At 37.3% G+C, this 23552-nt stretch overlaps 2 protein-coding genes across 2 annotated transcripts in view; one reads left to right on the top strand and one right to left on the bottom strand.

The window, feature by feature from the left end:
• Positions 1–372: 372 nt before the first annotated feature.
• On the top strand, positions 373–1412 carry LOC6054709 (trypsin-2). Its single transcript, XM_001870545.2, has 2 exons — positions 373–453; positions 523–1412. The coding sequence occupies exons 1-2, from the start codon at positions 402–404 to the stop codon at positions 1239–1241; spliced, it is 771 nt and encodes a 256-aa protein (XP_001870580.2). The 5' UTR covers positions 373–401; the 3' UTR covers positions 1242–1412.
• Positions 1413–14580: 13168 nt separating this feature from the next.
• The window catches only part of LOC6043404, a 68134-nt gene continuing 59162 nt past the window's right edge, over positions 14581–23552 (bottom strand). The window contains exons 12-13 of the mRNA XM_038259160.1: positions 16431–16534; positions 14581–16274 (exon numbers count right to left, since the gene is read on the bottom strand). Coding sequence (XP_038115088.1) covers positions 15732–16274; positions 16431–16534 — 647 coding nt within the window. The 3' untranslated portion in view covers positions 14581–15731. The remainder of the gene's footprint in view (positions 16275–16430; positions 16535–23552) is intronic.

Genomic DNA, 23552 nt, shown 5'->3' with positions numbered 1-23552 from the left:
TGGCGACTAGTGAAAACTACTTTTAACCGGTGCATTTTGCCCCATGTTTTGGTGCATTTTGCCCCGCTGTTGTAGTGCATTTTGCCCCGCATAGTTGTTTGAATTGAATTAGAAATGTTTTTTAGAAATTTGACGTTTTCGAACAATTTTGAGGTTTTTAATGACTTTTTTTCACATAGATGACGAAGAATAATAGTTCGTTTAGAACATCGAACAAAATTCTTCCACAGTAATGCTGTAATGGTTGAGAAATCACAGTTTTCCCTTAGGGGGTGCATATTACCCCCTCTCCCCTGTACCTCTGATTGACATGCATTATCTTTAGGAAATTTTATTTCTTGTTTGCCATATAAAAGAGGCTGCGAGCAAAATCACCTGTTTTTTCAACTCAATTTGAAGAGATGAACAAATTTTTTATCGGCGTCATCTGTGCTGTTTTAGCTCATGTAAATGGTACTTGAAGATTCGATTCATGGTTCGATAATGGTTAATTATATTTATTCTACCATTGTCATCTTTTAGGAGCCTCGATAAACCCTACCAACAGCCGCAAAATTGTCGGTGGCTTCCAGATCGACATCTCCGAGGTGCCCTACCAGGTGTCACTCCAGTGGTATGGCCGTCACGCCTGTGGCGGTTCAATAATATCCGAACGATGGATCCTAACCGCAGCCCACTGTATGGACGACAATTTGGACCCCGCGACGCACCAGGTCCGCGTGGGTTCAACGGAACACGCCGACGGCGGTCGACTGGTTCCGGTTCGTAGTATCTTCGTGCATCCGTACTACGACGATCGGGATCTACAGTTCGACTACACGCTGCTGGAGTTGGACGAAACGTTGGAGTTTGGAGAAACCGTCCAGCCGATCGAACTTGCTACGGAGGAACCCAAGGACGGCGAGCTGAGTCTGGTGTCCGGTTGGGGCCAAACGCAGAACGAGGAAGAATCGCGCGATCTGCTGCGGGCCGTGGTCGTTCCGATTGTGGACCGGACCCGCTGTGGAGAGGCGTACCGGGTCGATTTTGAGACGCTGCCGGAGAGTATGATTTGCGCCGGGGATTGGGAGGAGGGCGGACGGGACGCGTGCTACGGGGACAGCGGCGGACCGTTGGTGGTGGACGGCAAGCTGGCCGGAATCGTTTCGACGGGCGATGGATGTGCCAAGCCGGGAGCGCCCGGGATTTACGCGAATGTGGTGACGGTGCGGGAGTGGATTAGGGAGGTTTCGGGAGTGTGAGGATTAAGATTTGTTTAAAAAAAAACTATTGTTGGTACTGGGGATCGTTCATCAACCACGTAGTCTCATTAGCGGGCAATGTTTTTAGACCACGTGGTAAGTGAATGATACCATATTGAGATTCAAAGAAAGTGTGCATAATAAGACGAAAAATGGTTTTGTATTTCGTTGGTCCGATACCATTCACTTTTTCCAATAACATTAAACACTTCTGATATCTTTAGCATTACTAACGATACTTTTAGCATACAAAATAACTTGTCTGCGACCCATCTTCACATATGGTGTGTGTGGGATGTTGTTCAAAAAATTTTGCACTGGATTATCTCGGTACTGGCTCAGCCAATTTTGTCTGTTTTGGTCTCATTCGATCCGTCTTGGGGCCGATTTTTCGAAAAAATGCCAAACTTTGAATGTCTGTTAGGGTGCTCCAAACTTCAATGTTATATATACCGCATTCACAAAGATCTGGCCTACACGCCAGTGATGTTAAAAATAAACGCTTTAGTGGCCAAAATGCCTCAAAAATTTAGATTTTTGAAAAAAAAAATTTATCGGTTAAATCCCATTCAAAATTCAAATGCAAAGCGCCAGCTCCTGTTACGTCCAATCATGCACATATTTTGGATTTGGGCTCAGTATGCCCACCGGAACAAACCCTTGAATGCCCGCCAAAAAGTCATTTTTGTTACATCCTATTATGTATACACTTTTTTGAGGTCGGATCTCAGATATTTTGGTGAAAACGTTATCCGGATCTATCATGAAACCCGATGTTAGATAAGTAATCAAAATGCCTTTCCAACGCGCCTAAAAGATTGAAGATCTGACAAGCCAATCAAAAGTAATGAGCAATTAAGTGTTCATAATACACTTTTTTGAAGTCTGATATTTGGATGAATGCGACCCATTGTTAGATGCGTAATCAAAAGACTTTTCCAATAAGTAAAATTGGTTGAAAATCTGACAACCCAATCAAAAGTATATTAATGTGAGGAAGGCATCAACCACTTTAAGGTGAATTAAGTAATGTTTTTTAACTTTGTTATAGGAAAATTTTTATTTATCTTGTTTTTTAGGCACTTTTAGCCTTTTAATATAATTTATCTTTTAATTCCTTGAGTTTTTTTTGAAGAGGTCCTATAAACCAAATTTTCATTTTTGGCTTTTTGAGTGTTTTAGAATACCCCTGACTCAAGGCGGTTCTAAAAACACCCAAAAAGCAAAAATTGAAAATTTGGCTTAAAGGACCTTTTCAAAAAAAAAAAAAAACTCCAGATTTATTTGTTTAAAATCGATAGAATTATGCTTATTCTACATCCTCTAATCATTATCATTTGCCTATTTTTTATTTTTTTTATGTCTTTCAAGTAACTGTTTACTTAATTTGCTGGTTTGTCACATTTTTGCGTTTAAATGGGATTTCATATGATTACACCCAGGTCCTAGGTTAAGGGGTTACATGCATGTAAATCGGCAAAAATGTTAAGGGTTGGTATTGGCACACACTCAATTTTTTTTAAGTTTGTTTTCAAGACATAAACATAAACATTTCTAACTATAATCAACATAAATTTGAAGACATTTGGTTGCATCATTGCCGAGATATAGCTATTTGAAGTTAGCAGTTTCAAAAAATGGGTGCCAAGATATCTCAACACAGCTTCGACCAAATCGGCTCAAAATTTTGGTGAAGACTCGTTAAACCGGTCCCGTGTGCATGACGAAGGCCGATTTAAAAAAAAGTTTATTTAAAAAAAATCGAAAATTTTTTATTTTTGTATTTTTTTTTTTTTGAAAAACAAAATTTCAAAATCGGATTTCGTCATACACACGGGATATGTCTTGAGAGTCTTCACCCCAAATTTCAGCCAATTTGGTTCATCCAATCTCGAGATATCGTGGCACCCGTAAATCAACTCGTTGTTCCGAGAAAAACGCTCAAAAAGTTTGACAGCCCGCATGGCTAAACTTTAAACTCAAATCGTCTTCTATTCGCTTATATCATGACATATCTTCATGAAACTTTCAGGAGTGATTAGAATTCATAATTTTAAAGATTTTAATAAATATTCGGAAATATGAAATATTGAGATTTTCTACATGTATGTAACCCCTTAACGCATAGCCTTATGTGTAGAACAAACTTGCTTTGTGTTTTTCTCAGCTTGCTGTTTTTGCAAATGGGACATTTATGCGAATATGGACAGTACAGGACTAATGCTTGTTAAATAATCAAAATCGGCTGAAAAATTGCTTTGGCATTTTTTTTTAAATCGAAAACATTTCAATTTCAATCAAATTAAGGGGTTACATACTTGTAGAAAATCACAAAATTTGAAATATCAGAAAATTCACTAATTCACTAAAAAGATGATTTTCAATCACTCCTGAAAGTTTCATGAAAATATTTCGTGACTAAACTGAGTAAGAGACAATTCAAGTCCACATTATTGCCATACGCAAAGCGAGCTGTAAAACATTGTGAACGTTTTTCTCTAAACACCAAGTTGATTTACGGGTGCCACGATATCTCGAGATGGGGTGGACCAAATCGGCTGGAATTTGGGGTGAACACTCCCATGACATATCCCGTGTGCATGACGAAGCTCGATTTTGAAATTTTGCTTAAAAAAATATAAAAATCAAAAACAGACGATATTTTTTTCTTTATTTTTAAATAAACTTTTTGAAAATCGGCCTTTGTCATGCACACAGGACAGGTTTAACGAGTCTTCACAAAAATTATGAGCCAATTTGGTCAAAGTAGTGATGAGATATCGTGGCACCCGTTTTCTCGGCAATGGTACATCCAAATGTCTTCATATTTATTTTGTTAATAAATCAAAATGTATATGTTAATGCCCTGCAAAGAGATCAAAGAAAAAGTTTAAAAGTGTGCTCATACCAACCTCTGACATTTTTGACGATTTACATGTATGTAACCCCTTAAGAAATTAGGGATTTTTAATTTTGAATGGTACAGGTTTAAGAAAACAGAATATTTTCAAAAAATCAATAATATTTTGCAAAATTTTTTAAAGTACATGGCATAATTATTACAGTAATGATGCATACAACAATATGTACCCAAAAAAATTATAAATGTGGCTTAGAAAAGGCACCTGAATATATATTTTTTCGAAAATTTCATAAAATTTTCTATAAATTTGTCTACACTGAACTAAAAAAAAGTAGTAAATTCCTAAATACTAGGGATTTTGCCTCTTTTCCTTATTTAAGTTATTTAGTAATCGGGTTTTTTTTGGATTGCTTAATAAGGAAAGGAGGCAAAAATACTAGAATTTAGGAATTTGGAACTTTTTTTTCAGTGTAAGAAACATTGAAATTTTAAGCTGTGTATAACCATTAGTTGCCGAGATATTGGCACTAGAAAAGAGAAACCTTCTTGGTTAAGACTTGAAAAACATTCAATGTTCTTGTTTCTTCTCGATAAAAAGAGGTAAAATTTTCAATGTTTTTGAGATAAATTCTTAAGAAATTTTTCTGAATCTTCTGATTTTTTATTTCGCATTATGGTAATCAAGAAGGCCCCCATCAAATTTGAGCCAAATAATAAAATACAAAAAATCGGCCGATTTCAAAGAAAATTGTTCATATTCGAAGGAAGATACAAACTATACTTTTCCATAATTTCACTGCCAGTCAGCAAGTATGAATATCATGCAAATGGAACTGTTACGAATTATACACAGTTAGGACTGTTTTTTTTTTTCTTCAAAATATCAACCAACCAACTCATTAAGTCCGAATAAAGTGTGCTTTGTTATTGGATTATGGATAGATTTACCATAACTCTCAAAAGAATGTTTGCAGTGCAACTGATCAATTAACTTCAAAATCCCAGCAAATCCTAAAGTCAAATTGTTTTCACCGCAACCATTAGCGACACTATTTAAAGCCAACCCAAAAAAAAGTCATGTGTTGAGTTTCCCACAGCCAATTTCACCCTCCTGAGCATTGACTTGGCAGAAAAAGGGGTCGCACATTTCACGCCTCGAAATTATCCCTTACGAGGGGTGCGACGCACCCTCTATTTTCCCTCCCATCAGAGATCATCCCTAGCCGAGCTTCAAAACAACAACATTTTTTGTTGTTTATTAAATACCTGTTCAATATGTTCGTTTAAGCCGCTTACTCCGAGTGGATGATCCCTTCCTGGAGCGTATGTTCGAAAACTGCTAATTTCCTGTCCTCTCAGCAGGACTTAAAGTCACCCTTTCCAAATTTAGGCGGAATCACCGCACAGACCACGTGTTCAAAACACCCCTCGCCAATTATAAACCAATTTGTCTCCGGGAAGGTCGGATCTCGTTATTCTTTTCTCTCTCTTTTTAATAAAACTGTCATAATTTCTTCATGCCTTAATTTGGTTGGCAGTGAAATCCATTTCATTCCACTTTTACGGACTTTACCAGATTTTGCTTTGTTGCACAAGTGTTACCCGAAAAGTTAAGGTCAGGTGCAGGGATTCACATATGTTGCTAGTTGCGTTGTTGGCTGAACTGCGTTCTAGGGGTGAGGGAAGCGATATACACTTGCTTTGACTCATGCCGTTTAGTGATGGCTAATGAGACAAATTAGTTGCATTATAATCAGAGTGTGACGCAGAGCACTATTTAGCTACATTATAATATGAAACGATTTTAATGGTTACATTTTTTTGATGTTCGATTGCACTCTGGTTACGACATTTCGGAAGATAATAACTTTTCAATAAAAACTCGTAAAAATATGGTGTCTTCGGGTGAGTTGTTCTAAATTTAATGCAGGTCCTACATATGATAATTGATATTGGACTACTTTTGCGCCCTCCACAAGTAAAAAAAAACTGAAACAGTTGCTTTTCTCCATATAGGGGAACTATATCCTTTTTCAGCCTATTTCTATTATCGGCCTATCAGCACTTTGATCATGAATTACAGCTTATATAAAGTGTTTTTGACTGTTCCAAAGTAATAAATAGCTCAAACAAAAGTGAGCAAGCAACTCTCCATTGTTAATACATCTAAAAATGTTTATTTAATGGTGGAAAACGTCAAAAGTGATGAGAGTTGGTCGAACGGCTTAGAGTGATTAAAATGGGTATATTTCCCCTATTTCCCTTTACAAACTTTATTTAACTTTTTTTATCATATTCGTATTCCTGAGACAATTTCACAATAGAAACATGCATAAAAATGTTTATTTTCATCTATTTTAACCCTTTAAAAAATGAAAGTTAAAAAAAATGAGATGATGCTTTTTTCTGGTGTCATCCTTGGAAACGAACTTGAATTTCAATAAATGTGAATCGAAGATTTTTTTAACTTTCATTTTTTAAAGGGTTAAAATGGATGAAAATAAACATTTTTATGCATGTTTCTATTGTGAAATTGTCTCAGGAATACGAATATGATAAAATTATCATCAGAAAATGGGATCTAAGGGGTCTCCTGAGCAAAAATTTACAACCAAAAAATTCACTAAAAGTAAAAGTGTCTATTTAAAATGTTAAATTGCCTTACCCAAAGCATTCTCAGTCTCAGATGGTAGTCCCAGATATCCCCTACAAGCAGGGTTGCCAGGTTGCCAGAAAAAATGGGAATGCCAGATTTTTCAAGTGTCAGCCATAATAAAGATTCATCCTTCTCTGTGCCAGATATTGACAGATTTTGCCAGATTTTTCACTTTATGCTCATTTTGACAAATGTTTTGATTAGAATGAATGAATTTAACTGAAAATAAAAAATGGCTTGTAAATTTCTTACAGAAAAGGTTAACCCCTTAACGACCAAATTATTTTTTCGAAAATTTTTATTTTTCCCTTGTTCAGGAGGTCATTTTGAGTAGAGGGTGACGACTCTCGAGATTTTCAATTTCCCGGGAACCAAGATTTGAGTTTTGCAATTTCCCGGGAATTCCCGGGACCCGGGATTTTTTCAAACTAGCCAATAGTGCCAAAAACTTAAACAGAACAGTAAAAAAAAGGTTCTTTTTAATGACTTCAGATGCAGTTAATTCATACTAATCCAATGAAACGTAAATTTAAGTAACCTCATTATTTTGAGGAACTTTTACTTCATTTTGGTTTTTTCCCTCAATCTACGAATACAAAATCGTTTCTTGAGCCTTTTTGGGACTCGAAATTGCAGTTTAAAATGTTCACGAATCTTCATTCGCACTGAGTGATTTTTAAAAATTTGAACAAACTTGTTGTTGAACATGCTATTATATTTTTTGAAAGTTAAAAAAAAATGCTAATATATAATTTTCTAATTATGAAATTAGCATTTTTGCAATATGATAAATAACGACACAAAACAAAAACTTTAGGTTGATTTTTTCTTTCTTAAGATCAACTGTAAATGTACACAATTTGCGAACACTAACTTTTCAAAGAATGCCTGATTTTTATTCCCAAAATATAATTTAATATGCAAAACACAAAATGACTTATTGACATCAAAAAAGGAAATCATCGATACAGCGAAATTGACTTACTTAGAATTTAAAAATCAAGATTATAACAAGATACAAGAGGATATGGAACTTAAACTTATTTGGAAAAGGTTTTCCTTCTTAGAAATAATAAATATTTCATTCCTGAATGTTTCAAGGTTAATCTTGGAGTCCAAATTTTTGGTTACTCTCAATTATAGTTATTGGAATTTTTGAAAAGTTAAAATTTACACTTTAGAATAAGAAGATTAGAGAAGCATTGGTTTATTCAAACTTTAAAATCGAACATTAAACATCCAATGTTCTAAACAATTTCGTTTTTTTTCAAATGTTTTTCTGATGGAACTATTAATTTTGGTTCGATATTTATAAGTAAAAAATTTCCCGGGGGTCTCGACCAAATTTCCCGGGAATTCCCGCTCGTCACCCTCTAATTTTGAGCAACTTTTACGAAAAACTTTACTTCTCTTGTTTTATGTTTTTCTTGTTTCATTTTTAGTATTTTAATTTGCATTTATCTTGTTAAGTTTATCTTTGTTTTTAGTAGTATTTGGCCTATTCTACCACCTCCTATCATTACATTTTGCCTATCTAATTTTTTCATGTTTTTATAGCCATTTTTCCATTTTTTGCTTGTTTTTCACATTTTCGGCTATAAAATGGCACCATTATTATTTAAATTGTAAATAAATGCGTAGAGGCATAGTCTGGGACACTAGAAAAATTACTGCATACTTATTTTTACTTAAAATATAGGAAATGTTTGTAAAAACACAACCAAAGTTGACCCCTAAAAAAATGACATTTTTAAAAACATTGGTAAGTCACCTAAAACAAGTAAAACTTCCAACCCTGAAATTTTCTAAAATTTTAAGAGTTCTTCTTTCCAATGCTTTTTAAAGATCAAAAATTGGTTGAAAAATTTATTTTTGGTTATTTTTTAAATCGAATTTTGAAGCCAAAATATCAGTAACACCATCTGATTTTTTTCTGAAAAAGTCCAATAAACCAAATTTTCAGTTTTTGCTTTTTGGATGTTTTTGAAACCGCCTTGAGTCAGGAGTGTTAAAAAAACACCTAAAAAGCAAAAAACTTAAAATTTGGTTTATTGGATCTTTTTTTTTTAAAAAAAACTCCAGCATTGTTAGATTTCCGTCTGCCAGATTTTCCCAGATTTTTATTCAATACTTTGCCAGATTTTTCATATTTTGACCTGGTAATCCTGCCTACATGCTGCAGGTCGAACCGAGTTGATATCTGAATGGAACACTTTTTTATTTGAGTTTGAAAATTGTGCTATTTTTTCACTAAAATGCCAATAACTCCCTTTAGATTCAACCAATTGGGATGCTCTACCCTGAATTTTTTAAGCCCTTTCAGATGCATTTTGAATTTTTAAATTAAATTAAATTTTGCCCAAGTTACAGCCTGTTTTACGATTTTTGACGTGTTTGAACCTTCAAACTTTGTGTCCCGATTTGCCCCACTTTCGTTGACCTAGAGTGCTCATATTTTGGCCAGATGCTAGTTTTATATGTACAAACAACCCCTGAAAATTTCAGGCAGATTGGTGAGGTCCAAACGACGTCCCATACAAAGGGGTATGCCCTGTTCGTGGACTCGCTCTTAATTTCTATCCGATATATAATAATTTTTAACAAAAAACTCTTTATCGCGCTATAGTCGCGTGTCGTGCCGTTTGTTTATGAGAAAAGCAAACATGGAATCAAAATTACTTCAACACAGGAACGGGAGGTCACCGCAGACAATTTTTTCAGCATTGTAGAACTGCCCGAATACGAATAAAGGGAACAGACGGCGTACACAGGAACGATGCCGGACAATAAGACAGATATTCCTCGTGAGTTCACAGTGAAGCAGAATAGACAATCGGGTTCTTCAGAAATCCCATACTTCGTTATATAAACGCAGAGGAACGAAGCCCGTTGTCTTGATTTCGTCCAAACGCATCTGCAAACCATCATGGTGCAAAATTACAACCAAACCAAAGGATTTGTGGATGCGGGGAACAGCATACTTAAGCACATGACAGAGGTCGCCAGAGGTTGTAGATATGTGAAATAATCGACGTGTGAACCCTCAATTCGAACATCTTTCTCCGAGAAGTGAATCCTGGCTTTAGTGGAGGAAGGAGCGATTTTTGCTACATCTCCCTGAAGAATTGCAAAAACGAGATGCAATCGTTTGTGGCCGATTTTGACGGCAGAAAAATTTGCAAAGTCGGTGTGACGATCGCCAAAGACGTTTGCACGTCAAAGCGAAGAATTTTGTTCACTTCAAAACATGTGCTGGATTGGAAGCCGCACCACGCCGGATCTACGACTAAACCACGGTATCCCCAAATAAGTTTCGCTTGGAGTTGGTTTTTGGGAAGGTATATTTAGAATCCCGGACAGGATTTATTTTTTATTTTTAACGTGTTCAGAAGGTCATTTTGAGCAACTTTTGTTCTACAAAAAACTTCACTTTTCTTGTTTCATATTTTTAATTGAATTTAATTAGTTTTAATTATTAGGATCGAAGTAGCCATGCGCGAGATCGGACGTGAAATTTGTTCGGTGCCGAAAATTTGACGTTTTTCTTCGGTTTAGAGTTTTTTTTTCATTGGCAAATTCCAAGAAAGTTTCTGATGTTTTTTTCTCGGATTTGTTTGTGCTGTAAGTGAATCTACATGCTGAAGACAAAAGTGAAGCTCTGCGAGATTTTTTTTTTGTGTGGCGTAACGGAAAAAAAATCCGTTTAGTTCCAGCCGTTCCGGCAAGGCCAGAAGTTGTTCACAACCCGTGGATGCCTGGATTCGATGATGTTCTAGTGAAGCAACAGCATCGTATTCGATGTATATTCGGTTTGTCGAATGCATTGAAGACCCTTGGTGAGATCTTTCCATAATTTTTTTTTGCTAGATAATTCATAGTATATTCTATTTATCAAATGAAATATCCTTCCTACCCCACCCCATCCTCCATGTCCCTCATCCAAATTCCACACTCCCCCCCCCCCCCTCCTAAAATAATAATAATTACTTGCCAAATTTACACTTACACACCCAACCACAACTCATTCGGAGCGTTTGGTACGGTATGTCCACGCATCCTTCCTCCCCTGTTGATTCTGTGAAATGTGATCCGTTCTCAGAATCTGTCTCTGCGGTTAATGCAACGCAGTAGGCCTGGCCGCTTTAATTTTTGCAATACATGTTCGGGGTTACTCGGATGTAATGCAATCATTAATATTGACAAGAAAGGACTTGGGGCGTAATCTAACCGCAAGTTCTTTCAGGATGCTTTCTTCGGACTGGTTGCGCTTGTGTTCGATTAGATTTGATTAGAATTTAATTAGTTTTTATTAGTAAAATAATCAATTAACATTTTAGTGTTTCTTATAACCTAATAGAGTTTTGGAGTTCCTTTCGACTATGATTTGTGCTATAGATTATTCGATGTAGGGTAGGGTAGTCATCAATGAGACACTTATGGTTTTCAACTTTCAACGATTTTTCTCATTTTTTCATCAGCATGTTTTAATGAGTTTTTTGTTGCATTTTCTTTCTTTGCAATGTGTTCTAACATTGACCAAAATATGAGATCGATCCGACATCTACAGCCAGAGTTATTCAACTGTCTCACTGTAGACGCACTTGGCAGGAACAATGAGACAGCTGTGGAACAATGAGACACTCTACGAAAATCAAGATTTTTCTAGTGAGCAACTCTCTACGAAATCGGCCGATTTCGACCATTTTTATTTTTTGAATTTTTTTATTTGACTTAAACTTTGTGGGGGCCTTCCCTATGACCAAATAAGCTATTTTGTGTCATTGGTTCACCCATACAAGTCTCCATACAATTTTTGGCTGCTGTCCATACAAAAATGGTATGTAAATATTCAAACAGCTGTAACTTTTGAGTGAATTTTCTGATCAATTTGGTGTCTTCGGCAAAGTTGTAGGTATTGTTGAGGACTTTTTAGAAAAAAAATAGGTACACGGAAAAAAAATTGCAGATTTTTTACCAACTTTTTCACTAAAACTCAATTTCCCAAAATACGTATTTTTTGATTTTCGAGATTTTTTGATATGTTTTAGGGGACAAAAATCCGCAACTTTTGAGCCATAGAGAAACATGGTCAAAAAATCTGCCGCCGAGTTATGAATTTTTGAAAAAAATAGTGATTTTTGGAAAAAATCGAAGTTTCATGCAAAAACAAATTTGATGTTATTTTTTAATGCAAAATTGAATTTGCAATCGAAAACTACTTTACAGATTTTTTGATAAAGGGCTCCGTTTTCAAGATATAGCCACCGAAAGTTTGATTTTAGCGAAATATTTGCAATTTTTCAATTTTTGAAAATAGTGACCATTTCTAAAAATATTTTTTTTGAAAAGTTCAGAAAATTTGCTAAAAAATTGTCTAAGAGACATTGAAGGTTGGACCTCGGGTTGCAGAGATAGAGCCGCTTTAAAAAAAAAGAATAAAATAAAATATTTTGAAAACTTTTAAATCAAGACTAACATTTTAAAAGGGCCAAACATTGAAAATTAAGCCCATTTAAAATGCTAGTCTTGATTTAAAAATTTTCAAAATATTTTTTTTCGAAAAGATCGGAAAATTTCACGAATATTTCATGTATTAACATTGAAAATCGGACCATTAGTTGCTGAGATATGGTCACTAGAAAATGGTGGGTTGTTTTGATGAGACTTAGAAAACTTAATTTTCGTGCTTCTTTTTCTTAAAGCGGCTCTATCTCAGCAACCCGAGGTCCAATCTTCAATGTCTCTTAGACAATTTTATAGCGAAATCAAAAAAAAATATTTTTTAGAAACTCATGGTCACTATTTTTAAAAATTGAAAAACTGTAAATATTTCGCTAAAATCAAACTTTCGGTGGCTATATTTTGAAAACGGAGCCCTTTATCAAAAAATCTGTAAAGTAGTTTTCGATTGCAAATTCAATTTTGCATTAAAAATAATGTCAAACTTGTTATTGCATAAAACTTTGATTTTTCCAAAAATCACTATTTTTTCAAAAAATCATAACTCGGCGGCAGATTTTTTGACCATGTTTCTCTATGGCTCAAAAGTTGCGGATTTTTGTCCCCTAAAACATATCAAAAAATCTCGAAAATCAAAAAATACGTATTTTGGGAAATTAAGTTTTTGTGAAAAAAAAAGTTGATAAAAAAATCTGCAAATTTTTTTTCCGTGTACCTATTTTTTTCTCAAAAGTCCTCAACAATACCTACAATTTTGCCGAAGACACCAAATTGATCAGAAAATTCACTCAAAAGTTACAGCTGTTTGAATATTTACATACCATTTTTGTATGGACAGCAGCCAAAATTGTATGGAGACTTGTATGGGTGAACCAATGACACAAAATAGCTTATTTGGTCATATGGAAGGCCCCCACAAAGTTTGAGCCAAATCAAAAAATACAAATAAAATCCATTTCCGGTTTTGGAGAATTGCTCTAGTGAAACATCATGTTTTTGTATTGTTCCATTGCAGGTGACTTGCCTCGAACTTTTAGAGCAATTTTGCTAACATGAAACTTTAATTAACAAAAGTTATACTAAAAAGCATTTAAATTTTGTAAAATCCATATATTTATACCAAATAACTTTGTATTTTGGTTAAATGAAGTAAAAAACCTATAAATATGCCAAAAATCACTTTTAATTCATGTTTTGAATGATTTCCATAGATTTTGAAAAGTTTATTGAAGAAAAATTGAAGTGTCGCATTGTTACCCATGGGTTGAAATGAGTGGAGAACAATGAGGCAGCCCTGGATTCTGGGTGTATTCTAAATGTTGGCCAAATCTAATGAAAGGACATTGTAGTCCAACTCAATCCCTATCGAACGTCGAAAGAAATATGAAGAAATATTAGTTTTGGTGCACGCAGCAAAATAAGGCATATTTGAATCAACAAAACGTTTTGTTGATTTGAAAATCAAGATTTTTGTTGAATCAACGCTAAACGTCAAAGCAACTTTTTCATAACAACAAAAGATTTTTGTGGAATTAAGAAAATCAAGGTTTGTTTCAACGCAAAATCGGCGTTGATTATATTCAACAAAAATTTTGTTGAATCAAACCTCGTACAGGCTGATTCTACAAAATATTTTTCTGCGTGTGTAAATGGCAGCCTACGAGCGAAAAAGTAATTTTTGTCCATAATTTACTTTTACACCCCACAATCAAACATTTATGAATAACTTTTCAAGGGAGCGTCCATAACCAAAGCCACTATAATGGCAGACGTGTATCTAGTAGACACACCTTTCCCCCAAATATGAGCCTGATTGGTTGAAACTACGACTTGTGAGAGCCATTTCATCATTGTTCCCATCATTGTCTCATTGATGACTACTCTACCCTTATTGGATATTCTAACAAATTCTTCCGGCAGGCACGAAAACGTGTAAGCATCTCTCCAGCAAGAGCGAAATAGTTGGGAAGCGTGAAGAGATCATCACTGGTAACGTCTGCTTGCCCCGGTGGAGTACCGCTCCCAGAAGCGGCCACTCTAGCGTACGAACCTCGCCGTGAGGGAATTCTGTATTGGCTGATGAAACCGCTTAGCCAATGGCGGAATGCTAACGCTTGCTTCTTCTTGTCCTGCTCCTCGAGATACTTTTTCCGCGCAGCACAGCCACGGAAATTCATCGTGTGGATTCCACCACAGTTCGCGCACTTGACGCGCGCTTTGTGCTGCTGGGCGATTTCCCCCAGCAGGTTTTTCCGCAAAAGATTGCACCTTTCGGTGAAGTGGGGTCTCACAGGACATAACGCACTGCAATTTTATGTCGATAGGACATTTCTTTCAGTCAATAAAAACAACTCAAAACACCAGTTTTTTTTATCGTGGTTTCAAAATGAACTCGAGCTGAACTTCCGCCTAGTGGAGCAGTTTTAACCCCCACGCCACGGAAATCCACCTGGCGAGCATTTCTCTTTTAATCAGACGAGTTTTATTCTGGGTGTGTGTTTCTCCTACAATAAGAATCTTCTTCTTTCTTCTCTTCCTTTTCGGTTTATATACTATACACAGGTAATGTTTTTTGTTTTACTTTTAGCGTGTTTACGTTTAATAATTTGTTTTTGTATTTTTTCTGTTCTTCATCTCGGGTTTTGTTTCTTTTTTCTCTACACATTCTACACAATAGGCGAGAGATATCCATGTGTGTGTGTGTTTTTGAGTGTGTACGTTTATTAAATTTTATTCTCTCCCTGCTACAACACCTACAACTAAAAAAAGGGGGAGAGTAGAAAAGTAAGAAAAATAAACAGTTTGATAAAATTTCGCCACTATTCAAACAAAACGAAAGGAAAGCAAAAGGTGGTTAAAACAAACTCGAGTTTGCGACGCGTGTATTCTCTCTTCTACACTCACTTGTTACGTGTATAATATATTCTTTATAGTCTTTCTAGTCTAGTTTAATGTTTTGTTTGTTTGCTGTAGGAAGAAGCGTAAATGACACAACGAAATGGGTTTTCAAGTGGAACAAGAGAGTAACTTAAAAAAAAGCTGCGGCGCACGCATCTATTCTGCCCATAATCTTTGCTGCTGCTGCGAGTTTGCTTTTATAAAAATTACACCATAAACCTCTTCAGATGGGAGTGTTTGTATGTGTGTGAAAGTGTGTTTGTGTGTGTATTTGTGGTTCTTAAGCGTTATGTTCAACTTATATTTAGAGTCTATTTACAGCTTTCTACAAAAGTGGGTTCTTGTTCTTGTTCTGCAAGGGGAAAATGTGGGTTTCTTTTGGGGCTAATTATTCTGCTTATCATGGTTTTTCTCTAATGCCCAATGTGCTGACGACTTCATTTATCGTTATTTTAAGCTAGGTTAACATCCGCTATTTCTTCACTGTCTCAATACCGCACTCCCACAAAGTTCAAATCGCGTAATTACAGAATAAGAATAGGCTTCGAATGCTAGAGTTCAGAGAAATCGAACGCGAGAGAGATCAAATCGACTCCAAAACCCCCGCCCACGCTTACGTCCTTCCCCGGCCCGGCCTGTCGTACCACTCGGGGTCGTTCGGGTCGTCCTCCTCGACAAACAGCGACTCGCCCGTGTCCGTTTCCTCGTCGTCCATCGGATCGTCGTCGTCGAGCACGACCCGCACGCCACCAGCCCCACCCCCCACCACAAACAGCCGGTTGTTCTCGTCCGAGTTCTGCAGCAGCCGCTCCATGACCCGCTTGCGCTCGAGCTGGGTCGCCCGTGCCAGCTCTTCCTCGTTTTCGTCCAGCGGTTCGTCTAAATCGGTCGCTTCCGTCGCCGACAGGGTCGTCGACGTGGTCGAGAGATTCGAGCTGAGCGGATTGACGAGCAGGCCGCTGCTCGAGGGCGCCAGATTTAGGCCGGTGCCGGTTCGGTTCGCCAGCAGCAGGTTGTTGTTGGGTCGGTTCGGTCGCGTCAGCTTCACGATGGCGTCCTCGACCAGCTGCAGGTGGTCGCTGGGCATCGTCCGGACCATCTCCTCGTACAGGTCGTCCGCCAGCGGGAACTGAAGCGATTCGTACGGGGGGATGATCTGTGAGGGGGGAGAGAAGTCGTTAGCAAGTTTATCAAAGAATAAAGACAATCGAAGTATGCAGTTTGAAGGGACAGAAGAATTCATCGGTACAAGTAGCAATATTGATATCGAGAAGATCGACAGCCAGAGAGTCGACTGTATTTGGAAACTTACCTCCTTGATGTCGGGTGTACTGCTACGGCGGAACTCATCCTTCACCACCATTTTGGTCGAAACGGTTCGCCTTCGTTCCTTCTTGTTGAGACTTTGATTGAGGGCTGGAAGAGGGAAAAGAGAAATCGAATTGAGATTAGCTATGCTTGGCTTATTGATTTATATCTAGATTTTTAGCAGTTTCATAAAGACAGAACTTGTTTTCTCAACAATAATTAGGCAATACCGGCGCCCTCCTGGATGAAAAGGTAGAAATGGAGCCTAACATTTCATTAGGGCACAAAACTTTTGTAAACAATAGTGTATCCCTTTCACTCGAATGACAGTTTGCATAAGGTGTGAGAGGGATACACTCTTGTTTACAAAAGTTTTGTGCCCTAATGAAATGGAAAGCACGAAATGTATGTATGATTCGCCAGCAATCGACAAGGAAGAATATTGCTCTTTTGCTCACAGTCTTTCCGAGTTTCTCTCAAAAAAAAAAAAAAAGCAATCCACTTTAACAACCCCCGTTCTTTTGTGGTCTCAGTTGCAAGTTTCTACTCATTTCTAGGCGTCCGAAGGTTATGTGTGGTGAGTCACCCAAAACCTCTTTTACGCAAATGGACTGACGTTTTACTTCCCCATCCGATAGAAGGTGTGATCAGGCAAATCTCGTCTTGAAAAATGCCACCGGGACCGTCTGGGATTGAACCCAGGCCTTACTGGAGCAAACAAATCTTTGGCCAAGTTTTTTTTTACTCAATTCTGATTTTTTTCATAAAATCGACATATTGGTCGCAAAAACTTCCCAACTTCATTTTTCTGTTTTATCGCAACTTGCAATCAAAAAGTATTTAAGTGAAATTTTAATAAATTGCATCGTTTCTAAGTTAAAAATAGTCGTAGTTATCATTTTTTTTTTAATTAGTGCCCATGTTTGCACTTTTTAGAAAAAAAAAAAATTGTTGAAAAGCTGAGAAAATTCTCTCTATTTTGCTTTTTTGAACTTTGTTGATGGGTCGTCTCTTATATATTGCCATGCAAAGGTTTAAAAACAGGAAAAATGATGTTTTGTCTCACCCAAACAACCCACCATTTTCGTAGCCCAGTCACCGAATGCTGTTCGCTAACTGGGCTAAAAAAAATATGACGAGGGGTCTACCGATGCATAATAATTTTCTGATTAAAGTGAAGCCGTTGATCAATTTCGAAGAAAATTGATCATCACTCTAAAATTCTCTGTTTTAAATTCAGTTTAACGAATTTTGCCACCAAAATGAATCAGCCTGTGTCGGATGTTGCCTTCTTGAAGCCACTGAAAGAATTTTTGGTCTAAATCAAATGTGTTTCAAAATTTATATAATTTTGTGGTACAATCATTGACATCCTAGTTGGCAATCATTGATTGATGACGATTTCCATAACATTGCAAGGAATGGGATAATTGTTACCGAAAGGAATCAGCATGTGTATGACACTATTCTGAACAACTTGTAGAAGGAATTTTGTCAAAATATTGATAGCGACGCAAAATTTATATCTTTGAACGAAAAATCATGGCAACGACAAAAGTCTTCACGTTAAATATAAAAAGAAGTTACTCCAATTTATTTGCAATGCTTTCTTTTTATTTTATCTAAAATCGTAACTTGAAATTAAATAAAACTTTGAGAAGTTTTTCTTATATATCGAATATGTTTTTTGTATCTATGAACCCCTCGGTCATTTCGATTTCTTTTGTTTTTTTGACGTTTGTTTGCTTTTTAACTGGGCTATGGAAAAGGTATCGAGCGCCCAGTTAATGCACTACTATAAACCAACGCCAAATTACCGAACCAGTACTGTATTATTTTTAAGCATCAAACGAAGCAAAATTTTGTTTGCGTTTTCATCTTGTTAAAGTTTTTTTTGCAGAATACAAAAATTTTCACATTACACTGATTTTTTTTCGAAAATACTAAAATTTGTATAATTCGCAATATGGGTATCAATATCAAACGAACGTTTTTCTAAATGGATTTTCATTCAATTAGATTTTTTTGTATGTAATTTTAATTATTTGCGATACAGTCCAGACTCCATTATCCGAAGGCCTTGCAAAAATTTCACTTCGGATAATCGAAACTTCAAACAATTGAATCAATTTCTTTTCCTTGATTTATTTTTGATTGCCGAGCTTAAGTAGGGGAAGGTGGGGCAAGTGTAATAAGCTAATTAAATGCTCTATAACACCCATTAAAAACTATAATAAATTAGTCAGATTTTTGGATGATCATCTTATTCCAGGTCTTGACTAAGACTTTGATAGAAAAGGTTTCTAAAAAATCCAGGGTTGTTACGGAGAAGTCGAAAAAAAATCCGCGCCGTCTCAAAACCCAATCCGCGCCATATTAACTAAAATAATTTCGCGACAAACATACAAGAGAGTTTATTTTTTATGAATTAAAAAAAAATATTTTGGAACAAAAATCAAGAGATCTATCAAAAGAAACACAACAATCACAAACGATTAAATAAAATTGTATTCAATAAATGCAGTTTAATTGTTGCACACCCTGGACTAACGAAGCAACCCATTCAAGCAATCGAAGCAACCATCAATCAATCAAGCGATCATTCCACTTCTGACACTCGAACAAACAAGAAGCAATAAAATCAGCTCTCACGAAATACAACATTGGCGACGAGGAAAACTCAAAATTTTCAACCTCGAAGAAGAGTTGCGGATTCAAGAATGCCGGAAGGAGACAACATTCAGCCCGACGGTAACCTGCTGTACGAGCGACTTCTGCAGCAGAACGAGCGGCTGGAGGCCCAGAACGCGAGGATGATGGAGATGCTGGAGCGCTTCAACCTGCAAGACGGTTCCAGTCGGACTTCAAACGGTCCGGAATTCATTATCGAAACGCTGGCATCCAACATCCGGGAGTTCGTCTACGATCCCGACAACGGTCTCGTATTTGACCGGTGGTACCGCAAATACGAGGACCTCTTCCTCAAGGACGGCGCGAAGCTGGACGACGCAGCTAAAGTCCGGTTGCTGCTGAGAAGCCTCAACGTGGCCGTGCACGACAAGTACGTCAACTTCGTGCTCCCGAAGCATCCCCGTGACATCGAGTTCAAGGAGACGGTGAAGAAGCTGAACGAACTCTTCAGTGTCCAAGCCTCGCTGTTCAGCAAACGATACCAGTGCTTTCAACTGTCCAAGAGCGAGTCGGACGACTTCGTGACGTACGCTGGCATCGTCAACAAGCACTGCGAGGACTTCGAACTCAAGAAACTCACGGCGGACCAATTCAAGAGCCTGCTGTTCATCTGCGGTTTGCGCTCTTCAAAAGATGCTGACATCCGCACGAGACTCCTATCCATGCTCGAGGTCAACGCGGAGCGCGCATGCACTTTGGAAGCACTGATCACTGAATGCCATCGCCTTCAAAACCTCAAGCACGACACCGCCATGGTGGAACACAAGCCGGTAAGCTCAGTCTGCGCGGTCAAGCAAGATCGGGACAAGCCTTCACCTACGACGGGTTCCAGCTCCAGCGACAGCCAGTCAACGAAAACACAGTCCGCCCTACCACCATCACCTTGCTGGTGCTGTGGCGACATGCATTTCGTTCGAGACTGCGCCTACAAACAGCACGTCTGCCAGGACTGCATGCAGACCGGCCACAAGGAAGGTTACTGCAGCTGCGTGTCCAAGAAGTTCAAGAACAAGCAGCAGACGAACGTCAACAGCCTGTATGCCGCCAACCGGGTCAACTCTACCTCGAAGCGTAAGTTCCTGACGGTGAGCATCAACAATTCTCAAGCATCTCTGCAGTTCGACACCGGCTCGGACATCACAGTGATCTCGCGGAAGCAGTGGTACGACAACTTGGATTCACCGCCGCTGTCTCCCACCAAGCAGATTGCCAGAACAGCCTCTGGTAAGTCACTGTCCCTACTCGGTGAGCTCCGAAGCCAAGTCACACTCGGAGGCGTCACCAGAACCGGAACTTTCTATGTGACTGACAAGCAGATCAACCTGTTCGGTCTCGACTGGATCGAGCTTTTTGAGCTGTGGGACACCCCGATGTCAGCAGTATGCAGCAGCGTCACTGGAAAGGTTAACCGCGTCAAGCAGCAGCGTTCTCTTGCAGTCAAATCGCAAGGGGAGGCAAACACGAAAACAGGTCTAGGCCCGACCGACGCAGTTTCCAGCCAGTCCGAATCCACGGCATGGTACGAAGAACATCTCCGCTGGTACTGTTCCCAATATCTCACCGCTTGAAGATGGCGAGCGATCTGGATCACATCAAGTCGCACCCTGTGCTGGTCTTAAGGGGGAGATGTTGCACACCCTGGACTAACGAAGCAACCCATTCAAGCAATCGAAGCAACCATCAATCAATCAAGCGATCATTCCACTTCTGACACTCGAACAAACAAGAAGCAATAAAATCAGCTCTCACGAAATACAACATTAATATATCAAGAATAGCCACATAAGGCCGAATCTCAGAACGCAGAATCTTGAAACGCCGAAAATTTTATGAACAAATTTATTTTTGCTAGGAATTAGGAATTAGGAATTTAAGGAATTGTTTTCTTGGTCTTTTTTAATTTTTAGAATTTATCATTTTTGACTCTTTAAATTTTTGAATTCTTAAATTGAATTTGAATTAATTTGCTTGAATTTTGAATTCCAAAATTTTTCTAGTTGAATTTTTTTTTAAATTATAAATTTATAAAATTTCGTACATTTGAATATTTGTATTATAATTTTTAAATTTTCAGTAAAAAAGAAATCTAGAAAAAAATCTTTCTATGGGGTGGGTTTTACTACAATTCAACGGCGAAGAGCCAGCATCCGCATTTGAGCACAGTTCGGCCAGGGAAACAAGCCCCAATAATCATTTTTCTTACATCCTGGTATATAACTTCGAGAAAAGTTTGAAAAATGATTCAAATCCTTTATAAAATTAACAATAAATAAGGTTAAAAAGAACGATACACAAAACTCAAAAGATATTGAATATATTCAAAACCGGTAAAAATTAGTTGAGTGTAGTAATAAATTTGTTTAAAAAATCCTCATCAATACATTTAAAAAATCATCTCTTCATGAAGATTTTTGTGACGTTTTTTTATTAAAAAAATACAAACAAACATTTTCGGAAGAAAACTCAATTTTGTTTCAGTAACAGAAATCGAAGCAAATTAAAAAAAAATCCTGATTCCCTGATAATACTTTTCTTTATTACTTGAAAGTAATTTTATCTCTCTCAATTATTTTAAATATGAACCAAATTTTACATCCGCGCTAAATCCGCGCCTAGCAAAATTAGCCAGCAAATCCGAGTCTTTTACGTTTGGCGAAGACCCAAAAGGCGAAATCACCAAAGGCGAAAATTCATTAGGCGAAATGTTTCAAAAGGCGAAAACCTCGGCCGCGGCCTCGGTGCACACGGCCACCTGGCACGTACTTTGGGTATTTTTTTGCCACATGTATTTTTTATAAAGCATTTCCTCAAATATTCCCGTTCTTTTTTCAAATCAGTTATAACAGTTTTTTCGACAATTTTTTAGGCCAAAACAAAGCCTCTAGATTGCAATTTGGCACGCCAAAGTCAGATTCCCTTTTAAGAGCAAAGTGCTCACTCGAAATCCTGACCGTAGGGGTTTCAACTAGCAGCGTACTGGACCTCCAGAGGTCGTGTGTTCGTAGCTCATACCCGAATGATAATGATTCAGAATTAAAAATGCATAAACATTACACAATAAAACTACAGATCAACCAAACCACATAAAAGGTCAAATACGAAGTCTAGAGCTTTTTTAAATGTCGACATCCAATTATCAATCCGATTATAAACATAATGAACCTATGAAAGACAATAGCTTATAGAACCTTTTAAATATACTCTACACTGAAATAAAAAAAAGTACCAAATTTCTAAATTCTAGGAATTTTGGCTCCTTTCCTTATTTGACCGATTCTTCGGCTCCTTTTCAAAGAAAATTCCAAGTTTTTTTCAGCGTTTTGGCTGTAGTGGCAAAATAAAAGAAGAAACCCCCAATGTTATTACATATTTGGAAAGATAATTGATTTTCCTACAAAGAAATATCATGCAGAATGAACCATAAAGTACCTGTGCTTCCCCTGAAATAAAAATGTAGCGTGACGGGACAACATCGTAAAACTGGACTTTTAAAAGGCACACTACAAAAATCGCTACAGTTTTGCCAGTTTAATTTTTAAAAACTTTAGCTCTTCTACACATTATCACAAATTAAAAAATTAATCTTTTGCTCCTTGAACTGAAAGAATTGGATGAAATTTGAGTTTTTGCCAGCCATTTCTTTTCGTGACGGGACAACGAAAGGAGCAGATTTATGAAAAAACTCCTCTCCCGTACAATGGCTTGCAGACCACTTTTGGTCAATGTCCTTGGCTTTTAAGGTAAAAAAACGCATTTAAAGCACATTGCAATTTTTGCATCATAATAAAAATGTTTTTTTTTTCATATTAAAAATCATATTGAAAATTGAAAAATGTGACATTTTGGTGTAGCTTCGCTAAGAATCGGTCAATAGTGTTTTCTATGTGAAACACTAAAATTTTCACAAAATATCATATTTTAAAGAAAATACTAACATTTTCATTGCGGACATTGGGTATCGGAGGTGAGATCGACTCAACCAAAAATGCTGAAATTTCAAAGTGGAAAATCGGATTTGGTCACTGTGGCCAGCTTTGACAACCAAAAGCCGACTCGGTCCTAACCAGGTCCCAGTACCGAAAAGGACCTAATAAAAATAATTTTATGAAAAAAAAACATGCATGGAGGTTGAACTGACTAACTGATTCATGAGCAGGGTAAAATTTACCAAAATTAACCCTAAAACCAACGTTTTACAAAAATCGCAAAGGGGTCGTGGAAACTGCCGGTTGAGTTAGCAGCGAATTTACAATGTTGACCAAATCCCAGAATAACCAGGGTGGCCACCAGTTTTGGATTTTCAATTTCCCGGTTTTTTCCCGGTTTTCTCCCGAGGCCTGAAGGAATTTTTCCATATAGTTTTAAATCAAATTACAATGTTTTTTTTTATAGACTGACGTTCGCAATTCGCAATTTCGCAATTTTCAGTGTAAGA

This window comes from Culex quinquefasciatus, chromosome 3 (genome assembly GCF_015732765.1).
Source record: "Culex quinquefasciatus strain JHB chromosome 3, VPISU_Cqui_1.0_pri_paternal, whole genome shotgun sequence".
NCBI classification, from domain to species: domain Eukaryota; kingdom Metazoa; phylum Arthropoda; class Insecta; order Diptera; family Culicidae; genus Culex; species Culex quinquefasciatus.
The sequence above is the reverse complement of the archived record's forward strand: the minus strand, read 5'-3'. Positions and strand labels throughout refer to the sequence as shown.

Excerpts from the sequence above, each read along its gene's own strand:
- LOC6054709 (XM_001870545.2), top strand. The coding sequence starts at position 402 with ATGAACAAATTTTTTATCGGCGTCATCTGTGCTGTTTTAGCTCATGTA. Across the intron at positions 454-522 it reads TGTTTTAGCTCATGTAAATG|GAGCCTCGATAAACCCTACC; the intron begins GTACTTGAAGAT and ends GTCATCTTTTAG.